At 38.8% G+C, this 15,714-nt stretch overlaps 1 protein-coding gene across 1 annotated transcript in view; it reads right to left on the bottom strand.

Moving 5' to 3' along the window:
* MAGI2 (membrane associated guanylate kinase, WW and PDZ domain containing 2) overlaps positions 1-15,714 on the bottom strand; it is a 1,347,058-nt gene that overhangs the window by 308,783 nt on the left and 1,022,561 nt on the right. Inside the window, exons 8-9 of the mRNA XM_032642294.1 lie at positions 8,383-8,504; positions 6,313-6,495 (exon numbers count right to left, since the gene is read on the bottom strand). Of these exons, the coding sequence (XP_032498185.1) occupies positions 6,313-6,495; positions 8,383-8,504 (305 nt within the window). The remainder of the gene's footprint in view (positions 1-6,312; positions 6,496-8,382; positions 8,505-15,714) is intronic.

The raw sequence follows: 15,714 nt of genomic DNA, 5'->3' as shown, positions 1-15,714 counted from the left end.
TTTTAAAAGTATATAAATGCACATTCCCAGCACTACTTCAAGAAACTTGGAATCAGCAGGTCTAGGGGCACAGAAATCTGCATCTTTAAAAAGCTGCCCAAGTGATTCTGACAAAGTTAATCTTGTGTCCCTTTTAGAGAAGCTAATAAAGAGGTAGCAACCAGGAAAAGCAATAACATCAATCTGCTCAAATGGAGAAATGCCAGGAGCTAGAGAATGTCAGGGTGTTGGTTTTCCAGTTTGTTGCCATTCTACTAATAAAGTGAATAACTATTAGAAGAGGGCAAATAAAAACTGATGGGATGTGACTGACCTCATAATTCAACCCATCTATAGGAGAACCTCATGGATAGGTCAACTTTCCTTGCTCTTACATTTGTTGAAAACCGTAAGCCTTGATTCAAAAATTAGCCTGGGGAGAAACATGAAACACCATGTAACGAGGGAAGCTTTTTAATGGAAGGATGATAGGTAAGTATGTTTTAGACTCTTCAGTTTCTACATAAGCCTTGTTACATCAATCTTGATTTTTAAAATAGTTTAAAGAATGTTATCAGGATCTCTGGTGTCTACAAATGATTGCTGGGATGTCGTGAATCCTTAATAATCAGAAGTCGGATGGTTTCTGGGCACTATGGTAATTTCTTCTAAGAAAGTGTCTTCTGGAACATTATAGGACCATTGGGGATTGGCTCAATTAGTTGTTAAAAAACAGGTGTTTTTTAACAGTGTCCTCCATTTCTCCTGTCTCCATTGCTTCCTAGAGTCAGTGCTGACTGAGAATGGACCACCCTACCCTTGTTTCTATAGTACAGGACCCTAAGTCAACTTTAGTAGAATGGATTTTTCCTTGTGTCCAAACTATTGACATCTCTTTGCCTAAACTAGAGATGATCTAGAGCTAGAAAAGTTGATTAAAATATTTTCATGATTATTTCAATGTCAAATGACATTGCTCGCCTTTTAAATATCAATGATTTATTGTTTATATCTGTAGTGTCTATTATTTTTGTTAATTCTTGAGGTTCATTTATAGATGAAATCATTACAAAAAAGGAAATTAATTTTGTCCCTAACATGTACTTGTCTTTTAAATTTCATCCAGAAACTGGAAAGATGATTTGTTTTTGCTTCAATGGTGAGCTATTGGTCTGATTAGCATTGACTAGGCTATATTGGAAAAGCAGAATTCAGCTAATTCAGATTTCACTTTTTAATTTCTAAGTGTACGCATCCATCCATCCATCCAACCAGCCAACATTTATTGAGTAACTGCTATTTGCCTGGCACTGTTTCAGGTTCTAGGGATTTACAAGTAAAGAAAACATCAATCATAGAGTAAATCTCTATGATTAATTAGTTAAAAATTTACATGAGAAAGGTTTTATATATAGGTATTCATGCATTTATATGTTTTCTGTTTGACGATATATGATTATATACTGTTCCTTGATGCTTGCCACAAGCCTGAATAGTTCTTCTTTATCAGTTATAATTATCGTCTTACTTGATACTTCACATAAACACCCACTGAAGGCAAAATATTAACCTACACTGAGATGGCATATAAATCTTTTCCTAGGTATTTCCCACTACTGTGCTTTTGCACATTGCTGTTTCTTCTTCCTCTAGCTTTCTTCACTTGTCCACCCAGCAAACGCCTATTCATCATTCAAAACTCTGTCAGACATCATCTTCTATGAGGCCTTCCCTAAGCTCTTCTCAATAGAATTGACCCCCCTTTCCTCTGTACTATTTCTGGACTTTGTACATATTTGTATTTGCATTGTTATAAATATTCGCTAACATATCACTCATTATTTCTATACTATAAGCTTCTTAAGAATAGAAACACTTGTTTCTGCATCCCAAGTAATTATCAGAATGCATGGCACATACGGGTATTCACTAAATATTTGCTGAACTGAACTGAGAAGCCATTCCCTCTACTATAACTTGTGGAATGCTACAGAAATATGTTTACATTTTACTTTAAATCATATAATGATTAAAAATAAACACAGTATTTTTGACTATTTAATAAGCAGTGGATTTTAACATTTTATTTTCTTTTCTGATGAGAGAAATTATCATCCCTAAAAAGCCTAATCAAATTATATAGTTAGAAACACACTTTAAAAAAAATTCTGTTGTGCCCTTGCCCAGCTCTCCTGACTTAGTGCCAACATCATGGTTATTACAGACTCATCCTATTCATACTGTGTTACAATTACTTGTTTATATATCCAAAGCCCCTCCTGGATGTAAACTCCTCAAGAGCCTGGCCCTTGTCATTTCCACCTTTGTAGTCCTAGTGGACAGCAATGACTGTGAAAGGAAGGAGCTTAACAAGTGTTTGCTGAATGAATAAATAGAAGAATAAATAGGGAACAGCGAATAGAATAAAATCCTAGGTCCTTCTGTTTCTATTAGGACCATTCTGTGATTATCTTAAGTGCAGAAAATCTGCTAAATTCTAAATAAAGCTTTGACTTTGTTGTTGAGTAGGCTAACTTAGACTGTGTGAGTGTGGCAAACTAGGAAAATGAGTGAGAAGGAAAAACGCCTTATTGTGCAAACCTTTTGATTTTATTTTGTCTTTTTTTTTTTTTTTTTTTTTGCGGTACGCGGGCCTCTCACTGTTGTGGCCTCTCCCGTTGCGGAGCAACAGGCTCCGGACGCGCAGGCTCAGTGGCCATGGCTCACGGGCCCAGCCGCTCCGCGGCATGTGGGATCCTCCCACACCCGGGCACGAACCCGTGTCCCCTGCATCGGCAGGCGGACTCTCAACCACTGCGCCACCAGGGAAGCCCTATTTTGTCTTTTAAGTTTACACTGAAAGAAGTCTTTTCTAGTTTTGAAACACAGAATAGTGGATTGGGCAAGAGAAAAAAATAACTGGGTTTTTTTATTATGAAAAGAAATGGGTTTGTTACCTGACCAAGGAGGTGAAAGACTTATATGCTGAGAACTATAAAACATTAATAAGGGAAACCGAAGATTACTCAAAGAAATGGAAAGATATTCCATGCTCTTGGATTGGAAGGATTAATATTGTTAAAACGGCCATACTATCCAAAGCAATCTACAGATTTATTACAATCCCTATCAAATTACCCATGACATTTTTCACAGAGCTAGAACAAATAACCCTAAAATTCATATGGAACCATAAAAGACCCAGAATTGCCAAAGCAATCCTGAAGCAAAAGAAGAAAGCAGGAGGCCTAACCCTCCCAGACTTCAGACAATACTACAAAGCTACAGTAATCAAAACAGCATGGTACTGGCACAAAAATAGACATATGAATCAATGGAACAGAATAGAGAATAAAGAAATAAACCCACACACCTGTAGTCAATTAATCTTCAACAAAGGGGGCAAGAATATACAACGGGAAAAAGACAGTCTCTTCAGCAAGTGGTGCTGGGAAAGTTGGACAGCCACATGTAAACCAATGAAGTTAGAACACACCCTCTCACCATGCACAAAAATAAACTCAAAATGGGCTTAACGACTTAAATATAAGACACGACACCATAAAACTCCTAGAAGAGATCATAGGCAAAACATCCTCTGACATAATTTGTTAGGTCAGTCTCCCAAGGTAATAGAAATAAAAACAAAAATAAACAAATGGGACCTAATTAAACTTACAAGCTTTTGCACAGCAAAGGAAACCACAAACAAAACAAAGACAACCTACAGAATGGGAGAAAATATTTGCAACCAAAGTGACTGACAAGTGTTTAATTTCATACAACTCATACAACTCAACAACAAAAAAACAGACAATCCAATCAAAAAATGAGCAGAAGACCTAAAGACACATTTCTCCAAAGAAGACATACAGATAGCCAAAGAGGCACATGAAAAGATACTCAACATTGCTAATTATTAGGGAAATGCAAATCAAAACTACAATGAGGTACCACCTCACACAGGTCAGAATGGCCATCATTAAAAACTCTACAAATAACAAACGCTGGAGAGGGTTTGGAGAAAAGGAAACCCTCCTACACTGTTGGTGGGAATGTAAGTTGGTGCAACCACTGTGGAAAATAGTATGGAGGTTCCTCAGAAAACTAAAAACAGAATCACCATATGATCCAGCAATCCCACTCCTGGGCATATATCCAGACAAAACTATAATTCAAAAAGATACATGCACCCCTCTGTTGACAGCAGCACTATTCACAATAGCCAAGACATGGAAACAACCTAAATGTCCATCGACAGATGAATGGATAAAGAAGATGTGATATATATATATATATACACACACACACACACACACACACACACACACACACACAATGGAATACTACTCAGTTACAAAAAGGAACGAAATAATGCCATTTCCAGCAACATGGATGCAACTAGAGGTCATCATACTAAATGAAGTAAGTCAGAAAGAGAGAGACACATACCATATGATATCACTTATATGTGTAATCTAAAATATGACACAAATGAACCTATCTATGAAACAGAATCACGGACATACAGAACAGACTGGTGGTTGCCAAGGGGGCAGGGGGTTGGAGGAGGGATGCAATGGGAGGTTGGGGTTAGCAGATGTAAGCTTTTATGTATAGAATGGAAAAGCAGCAAGGTCCTACTGTATAACAGAGAGAACTATATTCAGTATCCTATGATAAACCATAATGGAAAAGAATATAAAAAAAGAATATACATATATATATATATGTATGTATAATGGAATCACTTTGCTGTACAGCAGAAATTAACACAGCATTATAAATCAACTATACTTCAATAAAAAAATATTGATACAAGAATGGGTTTGTTAAATATTTCACAATAGTTCAAAAGCATTGGGGATCCTTTTCCCTCTACTAAGTTGGTATTAAATCCACAATTTCCTTGCATTCTAATTGTAGGTGATAGGATGATTTTTAATTGAGTCATTTGATGTTTTTTTGTGCTTTCTGGCAACATGAAAGTGTGGCTGCTTAGTAAAATCTCACCAGATGAACAGCAGAGTTAGATACTCTCTAACTTGCAGAAAATTATGTACACATGATTTTTATAACAGTAGCATTTGAAAAATGTAGTTAGTTAGTTTTGAAACTTTACTCAACTTTCAAGGAAATGTAACATCTATTAAATATATTATTACTCACTAGTGACTGGCAGTGACAAATATACTCATTAGGTGACCTTGAAAAGATGTTATTTCTATAGGAACCATTTAATAAACAGTCATTTTTAAAACAAAAAATGTCAGATGAAGACCTCAATTTTATGTTGTTTCTTCATACACAAACCACTTTAAAAACCACGGAATAACAATTTGTAAATATATGGAGCATACAAATGGCATAATTTTTCCTCAAAAGTAATTCTCTAATTTCTGTATCTTCTAGGACCCATTGACTTTAGTAAGTTAACATCATAAATTATATCAATGTTGGGAAAAGTGTGAAATGGTGATATATAGTTATTACACTTTGTAATTTTCTAAGGCATTTCAAAAACAGTACTCCAAAATTCTTAAATTAGTATCTGATTATTATTTAAATAAGATCAAATTTGATTTCTTCTTTATTTTCCAGACAAGGAAAATGGTATAAATTATGGGACTAATTCCAAGTCATGGACCAGGTAGGAGAATTTAAAATCAGACTACAAAATCAGACTTAGTTCATTACTTTTTTCTCTGTCTCTGTGCACCTTTCATATTTTATATTTCCTTGCCCTTAACAATTTGCCTCTGCATTTCCATGTTAAATGAATTTTGATTATAATTTGATAGATATCCAAGTAACTGCATATGAAAATTCATTCATAAGGACTAGAGAAAAAAACCTTATATATTAAAACATTGTATGGGGATATAGAAAGATGAATACCATTAACATTTTTTCTACGAGATGAGCGTGCATATTTAAATATAACTAACCTGGGCAATTCAGCATGAGAATACTATAAGATTAATACAGATTTTAAAAATATCAATAGCTGAACATAAGCAAGAAAAGTATGAAATGTTAATCACATCCCTGAGAAGGGACTCCAGAAATAAATTAGAAAAGTGTCGCTCTCAAGGGTGCACTGAATCCAGCAAATAGAAGGGGCAGTCAGAAAAATGAGACAAAAATGGTATTTAAAGTTGTTTCCAGAAATACTTCAATTTGATTATTATTAAGTTTAGGGAGACATAATCTGTGGTTGTCCTAAAGTGAAGTGACCTTTGACCTTCATATTAAAAACACAGAAAGAAGCTCCTCGTATTTGCCTTAGGAAAAAGGTTGCAAAACAATTTTCTAAAGTATTATGGGACTTACCTGTTTCCATTTTTCCATCCTGAGCTGCAGGCCCATCAGGAATCACGCTTTTCACCTGCAGAAACTCATCAGGCTCATCTCCACCAATGATGGTAAATCCAAACCCCATGTTGCTCTTTTTTAGTGTGGTGCTGAGAAATGTTCCCTTCAACTGGGATGCATCCCGGGTAAAGAGTGGTTTTTCTACATTGGCCGACAGAAGTTAAAAAAGAAAAAGCACAGTTAAGGCATGTTCTTGCATGGGGAAAAGCCAGCCACTGAGCAGCAATCCCAGGGGTAACTGTGGGGTTAATTATAGTAAATGCAAGCAGGTGTGACTTCAGGAGCACACCTCTAAGCACTTCCCACAAACGCAGAGCAGTCCCAAGCATGCAGGGAAAGGTGAAAGAGCTGCTTGGTTTGGAGAGAGATTCTTTTGTCATCATTGTTTCCGTTCACTAAATTCACCTTCTTGTGCTTAAAAAGGGCTGAATCAACAGGTGAAGATAAAGCAGAGCCTAAAATCATCCAGACACATCTGGATACATTTCTCTTGTTCTGAAAAGGTCCAGGTAGGAGGTATGTGTGAGTGGCCGGTGCTGCCCCAAACCTTGAAGGGATAGGACTAGAAGACTGAAATGTACTATGTTGTTTCCAAAAAAATAGGACCAGTGGAATATTAGCACCTCTTCAAATGTCTAAACTGTTTAGAAAGAATGCCTGGATGTGGGACTGAGTTAGCTTTTGCTTATGAGATGCTATAAAGATAACCAGATAAATCCATTTCTACTGACCTGAGAGCGTTTAGTATACTCTAAAATGTGAGCAAGACGCAAGCCAATATCTCTAGATATAATTATGAATGTAAAGGTAACATATTTTGTCATAATATGTTGACATGTTCAAATCATATACCTAAATAATCTGAACAGAACTTGAACCCACTCATAGAGGTTTAACTAGTAATTTGTTATTTAACATGCTTTTTCAGCTATGATCGGTAGTAAGTATATTACTACATATATTAAATGCTTGAAAAATAATAGTCATCCTAGGAATTAGAATTAACATCTGCTTTAAATGTTACCACTGTCAAGTATTTTATATATTTTTTTAGTTGTTCCATTTTGGGTGATATGATTTGTTATTTAAAACAGCCAAACTGTACATGGTGACTTAGTTAAGTATTCTGTTTGCTGTTGTTCCATTTTAGGTGATGTGTAATGGACAAACTATAAAGTCATGAGTCATTATATTGGAATTTTACTTTGTCTATTTACACATCTCATATATCTTTGTGAAGAAGACAGAGCACTTCTTTAAAATATAAATAAAAAACACACATAATCTCGTCACTTCCGTTTCCTTTATGAAAGTAAAGTTTACAGTTTGGAGAGAAGTTCAACGGTGAGACCTTTACATTCATCCTTATCGTGCTGTAGTGATACGGTGTGAAATCAACCGCGGGCATATCTAGACCTCCCGACTACCAGAGCCTCCATCGTGCTTTCACGTGTGAGTGAGAGCCCACTAAGACGTGAAAAGTGCGTGCAGCATCTCATCCCCGTATGTGGCTCCAGGGTGAAGTGAGGTGCAGCAAGCAACCCAGGACATACCGATGCACCCGGGCCTCCAGGCGAGGTGGCGCCCATAGTAAGACAGGTCACTCACGCTGCGTGACCGCTCCCGGGCGGCGCGGGGGCAGGCGGGTTTGGGCCTAGGTACTGTCGATGAGTAGCTGTCTACTGTCACAAAGGAGAACAAGCCTCATTCTTGTGCTTGGTCATTTGAGGACAAACTTATGAGTCTCTATGAATCTCTGCAGTTTACGGTACCACGGTCATACCCTTTCAGCTCTACCTGGCAACGTGCTGTAAATTCCTATAAGGTGCTACCCGAGGCGTTACCTTCACTCGTGAATGCTAAATGCATGAGTTAGAGACAGAGCAAACACCCTGAAAAGCTAATTGAGGGGTCTGGGGAAAGCAACTCAATTACATGAAATGGTCCAAGATAAAGGCCTGTTTGGAGAGCAGGCAGTTCGATGGACAGTCTTTCTCTCTGAAACACTGCGTGCTGACAGGTACTAACCTCGGAAACCTGGGGCCTGCAGGGGCTTTGTTCCAAGTTCTGTGTGGGGCATGTTATGCTGCTGTAGCTTCCTTTTTGCTTCCAGGACAGGGTTTTCAAACTGTGTTCTTCTATTTATGTGGCTGAAAAATAAAATTTCAAATTAGGATAACAGTGGGGCAAAGTCATTTAAGAGAACATATGAATAGCTCTAGCTGAATACCCCACCAGCACGCAGTCAGGCCTCTGCTGGGGCTGGCCTGTGTACGGTACGCATTTCCCTGACAAGAGTAGAGCTCTCAATGGCTCTCTCATACGGTATTGTATTTAAGTTATGCATGATTGAGCCAGAAGAACTAGAACGTGAACTTGCTTTCTGGTCTACCGTGTTAGTTTGAGACGAGTCTGGTGCGTTCAAATAAATGGCCAACAAATGAAATTTATACCAAATGGTGCTGAAGAAAAACGTATTTGTAAAGTGTTTCTAAGCTTTGTAAAGTCCCAATATCCAACCACATAAGTATAAGGTCAGTTCACTGATTGCTTTACTCTTAGGGCAACTGAAGTCCACACATTTTAGAATCAGACAGACTTGGATTAAAGGACTGTGCGGAAACACTCCTAAGGATATTTAGGAGTTGTGGAATACCTGTAGGATGATTGATACTGAGATCAGTCAAAAGCAGAGTATTTACATTCTCCCTAGTGAGACAATAAACTTCTAGATATCAGACACAGAGCATCTTTAAGCAAGTGTGGATCAGCTAAACCAAGGGCTTAGAGTTTAAGAATTCCTTATAGTATTCTTACAGTGTGATGCATTCTTGTATAAAGTTTAGAATTTCTTGTCCATGGAGAGGGTGGGGACCATAACTCTGCCTAGCAGCAGTGTCAAATAGCTCTTTCTCTACATATACATGCCCCACTAGAGCAGTGGCATGTACACTGATTTTGGTTCTTTGTACAAACAAAAATAAGATTATTGTATGAGAGCATGAAGAGGAGAGAGGGCTTAGAAGAGGAATGAACAATTACTCAGTACTTAACTCTGTGCCAGGTACTATGTACAAATTTCCTCAGTCAAGTCTCGTGGCAACAGTCTTGAATTCTAATTATCCCCATTGTAAAGGTGATGAGGCTGACACACAAGAGGTCAAATGACTTGCTCTAAATCACGTGCCTAGAAGTGAAAACGCTGGGAACGGACCACATCTGTCTCTAAAATTCATCCTTTACCTACACACCTTCTCTTTTCAATGTATGATTTCACATTGATGAGTGTACACATACTTAATGTGCCCGCGCAATCCTCTTATTTTAGGTCTATAAATACACGTAAGAAAAGGAAGGAGGTAAAAGAAACAAAATCTCAACAACCAATTTTCTGTTAGTATAAGTCGGATAATCCTGGTGAGACAGAAAAGCGATTGTCAGAAACACAATAAGACGACTGCAGTATCTAGTTACTTCCTCATGAGGTCGGGGCAGGGGAGCTGCTGCCACACAGGCTCTGGAGTCACCTAGTCCTGGATTCAAGATCCAGCTCTGCCGCTTGATTTGCTGTGTGACCTTGCACAAGTTATTAAGTCTGAACCTCAGTGTCTGCATCTCTAAGATGGGCACAGTACTGGCTTCCTCCTGGGCGGTTGTGAGGATTCAATGAAATAATGAATAACGGCCCAGGGTTTCAAGCACAGACATGCTCAGTAACTAGCAGCAGCTGTTATCATCATGGCCAACACCATCATCATCTTATCATCACTGACACTGTCCTCATTTTGAGTCCAGAGAGGAGTTTTTACCGGGGGGAGGGTCTTTAAAAGCACCAGAACCTCTCGCTAATATTGCCGCTGGTATAGGTTAGGATGCTATCCAGGAAAGGGGTGCTTATAACGTTCTTTGGTAATGGTACTCACTGGTATGGGGTTCAAAGTACATGTGTCTTACGTAAGATTATTTTCCATTGGAAGTAAAAGCTACTGTACTGCTCTTGTCACCAAGGAGTCACCATGATCTGTGGTGTGTAGTGAACTACAGTGTGAGCTTTCAAAGCTTCCTTAACTCCATAAACTCTGACAGCACCACTCTATTTCAGGAGGGGCAGATTCGAAGCCCCTCTTCCCTTTTCTCCATTGTCTCTTACTTAACTCCTTTGAAATCTTCCTATTACCTAAAGAAACATTATTCCTGACCCTGCCCTTACTCAGCTCCGTATCTTCTCCTTTGGCTGCATCACCACATGCACCTTTTGCTTTGGATACACTCGGAGCCGCTCAAATCGGCGACGCCCTATCAAGCCTCTTCTCTTTTCCCGTGAGACTCAGAGCGTTAGTGGTGTAGCAGCTGAAGCAAGACAGCCTGAGTCTGAGGTGGCGTCTTAGGCAAATCCCTAAATTCTCTGAGCATCAATATCCTCACCTGTAAAATAGGGACATTAATATCTACTTCTTGGCGTTGCCGTGAAGATAAGAGAAATAATGTTTGCAAAGTACAGATATACAGGGAGGACCCCGCACTTGTAAGGTATAGTTGTTCCTTATTTTCAAAGTATAGTTATCCTCTATTACTATTATTTATAAGTGCTGTTGCTGTTATTGTCATTATTATTACACTGTTTTTTCCATCTGTTCCATAACTCCTTCTCCAACCTCACCCAGCAACATTCTCTGCCTGTGTTGTACTCCTCCCCTTGGTTGTCATAAAACCTTGAACAGACCTCTGTCATCACAGTTTATTTATTTTCTTACACTCTGCCTCATAGTCAAGAGAATCTGAGGCCCTTTTAACGAACAACAACAAGGAAAAGTAAACAAAACCCAGGGTGAAGTTAGTTGAGTCTAGGTGGAAGATCAATAGACAAAATTAATAATATAGGATCCTATTTGTTTACTAGAGTTATGTTGCAAATTAGCTTTGAGCTTTCAAGCTGCTAATTCAGCAAGAAAGAGAAACCAGTTATATTCTTCACAGTATTTAAGATAAACGCAAGACCGTTGTTCTGAAGGACATAGTATTCCTGTTACTGACTCTCTTGAGATCATTCTTTCCAGGTCTTGGATAAAGGTGTTTCTGTGATGTAGTATACAACATCCTAAATGATAATGAATTTAGTAACCTTATCATACTGTGTTTTAATAACTGATTGTCATGTTTATTTCCTTCTCTAGACTGTGCACACCTGCATACAGGGTCCATGTGTTATTCAATTTTGTATACTAAGCACTGGACATAGTGAGAGATAATCTTTTTTTCGTTAAATGATGAATATGTGTTTTAAAACTTTTGTCTGCAAATATATGTTACTAATTTTGAGAAATCAGAAACAGTTCTGAGGTGTACTGAAGTATCAGCTTTCTTCATTTCCTATCTGTTCTGTTTCTGTTTTTCTAGGTCGTTGTTCATCATATGCATAACTTTTTCCTTAGAAAATACATTACAAGACCTTTCTGGGGTAGATTTACTATACAGTTGGGTTACTCCAACTTGCTACCTGCATATAATTACTTCCTCAGAAAAGTCATAGCCACTTGCTTTATGGAAACCATGTTGACAAGATTCCATTCACCATCAAAGTGAAGTTCTACATTTCACAGAGGATGAAAATACCAATGAACTCGTCTGGTATGACTTGTACCCGACAAAGAGTGGAAGCTGGGATGGCTTTAGTGGCCTGAGCTAATTGCTACAGAACATTTGCATTGTCACAAATAAAGTCATTCATTTAGAATTTAAAATGCTCCCAAGCTTTAAAAGAGCTATTACAAAGAAATATGATTGTTGCTGAATAGAGAAGCCTTGTATTCCTTGTGCTTCCAATAAGAATAGTTTGAAGTCCTTTTAGCAAGGATTTGGGGGACTTACCATGTGTAAAAGGACGTGAGACAAATGTTGTCCTCCTCCTCATTGTTTAGGCTCTGTGAGAGAATTATTAGCTAGTTCATCCAGCTCTGTACTGAACAGGAGCCTGGGAAGCTACCAAGAGTTCTTATTCTTTAGTTCAATCTAGTTTATTATCATATTTTAGTAATAGAATTTTTAGGTGTTAAGAGCTAAGCGGGTAAGAGACATATTCTGAGGAGGGTAGATCCCAACAACCCCATTTCCTTTTACAAAAAAGAAAGACTACTGATATGAGATCCTTCCATGTGGGAATGGCAAAGGGAACAGGATATTCAAGGATGACATTCCATCACCTTCTCTCTTTGCCAGTACAGTCACTCATTTGTAGCTTAACTCCTACCTCCCCTTTTCATTATGGAATGGAATGGAAACTTAAGATAAGTTCGTATGTGGCAGTACTTTGTAGCTCTGGATGAACCTGAAGGACTTAAAAAGCAAACAAAAACAGAGAGGACTCAGGCCCACCCTAACTCAACTGAGCCACAATCTCCAAATGGGGTACAAGCATTGACATGTTTTTAAAAAAAAGCTTCCCAGATAACTCTATAGTGCAGCGAGGGTTGCAATCCCCTAAGTTAGAAGCTGAGAAGGTGTGAGAAGGTAGTTGAATAAGGACTTTCTTGCCTTATTCAACTGGAAGTCTTTTTTTTTCTGTGTAGGGCCCTGGGGAATACTAGGAAATGCTCTTTTGCTCTAGAAGAGAGGACACGTGCCAACAAAAGGGTGAGACATGCAACAGAGGGAAGGAAATCTTTGCAGCTGATGGATGATATGCTGCCAAAGGTAGTCCCAGCTCAAAGTCCTGTGTGACTGCCACCTCCTTCACCGTGGGGAAGCAATGGAAGAAACGGGGAAAGTCGTACATCCCGAGCCCATCAGTACGCACAGGACAGGTCTGCTGGGTGATGAAGGCCATCATCTGACCCTCACTACCAGCGCTCCCTCCATATTCCAGCTTGTTAACTCTCCACCTGGCTTCTCCTGGGTTTTTGGAGAGGGGCACTTTTAGTGCACAGTCACAAATGACACCTTTTGTACCCACTGGTCACTATCACATCGTCTCGACTTCAGCTGACAGATTAGAAATGGATCTTTGGCTCAAATGTGAGAGACGAAGACAGCAACTTTCAAGTGGAGATTGCACCACGAGTAAAATATTTCCAAGATGATCAAGGTGGCTACACTAATGACTCCAATGCATGAGGTAGCCAGTGCTCAACAAATATTTGTTGAGTGAATGCCTGGAGGGAGACAGGCATGCATGAAAGGTCATAGATCTTGCTGTTTTCCAGTTTAACTCTCCCATAAAATACATGTTGTGACAGAACTTATGGTGAAGCTTAGGGCCAACTTATGTGCTATAACCAATCTGCATTTGGGTAATGATCCACGGAATCTTTCAAAACAGAGAATCTTTCAAGTCTTTCTCGTGATAGTGAAAAAGCCATCCCACTTCGGTGATGAAAGATTTGGATCTGCTGTCTGTGTTACAACAGAAATGTGCTCAAATGGCAAAGCACTACATTAGGGACAAAATATGGGAGCGCCAGGAGGCAGCTACTCAGCACTGGGTGTGGGAAGGTTGGCTTGGGGTTTGGGGTTGCAGCTCCGTATGTCATCCCTTCTATGCAAACCTGCTCCTTTTGGGGCTTCCCAAAATCTATTTTACTGGGAGCATATATTTTTTTTAAAGAGAGAATAATTCCTGAATGGAATCACAGTATGAATTTCTGGGTTGCCCGGAATTCCATAGTTTTGCTTGACCCTAATTCTGACTCCCATACTCCCGGATGGTCAGAAAAGTGTATGTTGCTTCCTCACATCTGAACCCCTAAACTGTAGCTACACTGTTAGCCAAACACACACATTGCCCCCTCCCTGTCTGTATTTTTATTCATTTAAATACAAGCTTTGAGAAGACCTCATAAAGTTTTCTCTACTATCCAGTTGAGACAGATGGAATAAAAACTTCCTCTTGCTTCAGAAACTAAGAGAAGATAATAACTCTACAGGGACCTTCTGGGGCCAACCCTCTCGATAGAAGGCAGGACACTGTGTTAAGAGCTTGGTCACTGCAGTCACATTGCTGGCACTCACATCCAAGCCCCACCACATCCTAGGCATACGATCTCTCGCACATTATTTACCCTCCCTGTACTTCAGAATTTTTCATCTATAAAGCTGGGATAAAAGTAAGACCACCTCATAAAACTGTTGTGCATATTAAATAAATTAAAATGAGTAAATCACTTAAGACCAGTGCCTGGATGTAAGTAGTCAATAAACGCTACTGTGATTCATCAGATATTTGTTTCTCAAACAGTCTTTGCTAGGCACTTTGGTAGTGGGTGCAGGTAGGGGCAAAGATCAATCAGACACACAGTCTAGCAGGGGAGATAAAACAGAAACAAAAAAAACTATAAAATAGGCTTTCCATACTATGATGTATGCCTTACAGTGCTTTGAAAATCTAGAAAGTTTAGAAGTACTAGATTAAAGACTAATGTTTTAAATATACTTTATTTTTTAAAAAATGAGCTTTGGATAAATGGAAGAATTAAATCTATTTTACTTGGAGCATTTTCTAAAAACAGACTAATTGAATCCTGCCTCTGGAAAGATTTCTTCCCCATTCTAACACTTAAGTGATCATTTTCTTTCTATAAATGTCCATTCATCATTCCCTACTGTACCTGGGGGAAATGTGAATTTGCTTTATGAATGTGGGTGGGAAGATTGAGTCACGTGTTCCTTTCTCTTGCTCTTTCTGGACGTGAGGGTGTCTGATCTGGGGACACAGTGTCCAGGTGGGAGGTGGAATCATGGCCAACTGAGAAGAGTATTTTTATATTCGTGCTGACACTCTCACAGCTAAGGAGTCTGTCCTCCATTCCCCACCAGGCAGAGCTTCCCGAATGTGGATATATTTTCAGATAGATGAGCTCTCTTCCCTTCCCTAGTAGTAGTGGCAATTTATTCAGTTGGCATTGATTTCTAATGTGTATTTTATGTGTATCTTATGTATAAGGGGGATTCATTGCTTAGCCATTACTGTTTACCAATTACTTGGAAAACTTGATATTTTACTCTCAGCAGAAATGACACTGTGCGCTGTCAATCATGCCGCGAAGCCCCCAGGACCTGCAAGATACGTAGACTCATTTTTTAAAATTTCAGAGCCAGTAGGCATGCATGTAAAAATGTTTTTTACCCATCCCTTCCCACTCCCATAAAACACCTCTCTTAAATTTTATTGCGGGGTGCAGGAGGAGGTTATTGTTATCAAAGGTAACAAGAGATTGAGCAAAAGTAATGAGTTATAAACTTGGAGAATAGAGCTTAGCTAGAAGGAGACTAAAAGACTACACTATTTCAACATCTTTCAGTATTAAGAGACAAGACTAGATCAATTCTCTTCCACTGGTGTCTGCCAACCCTGACTCACTGGCTTTA

Source organism: Phocoena sinus, chromosome 9 (genome assembly GCF_008692025.1).
Source record: "Phocoena sinus isolate mPhoSin1 chromosome 9, mPhoSin1.pri, whole genome shotgun sequence".
Classification (NCBI taxonomy): Eukaryota; Metazoa; Chordata; class Mammalia; order Artiodactyla; family Phocoenidae; genus Phocoena; species Phocoena sinus.
This window is presented reverse-complemented; position numbering and strand designations above follow the sequence as displayed.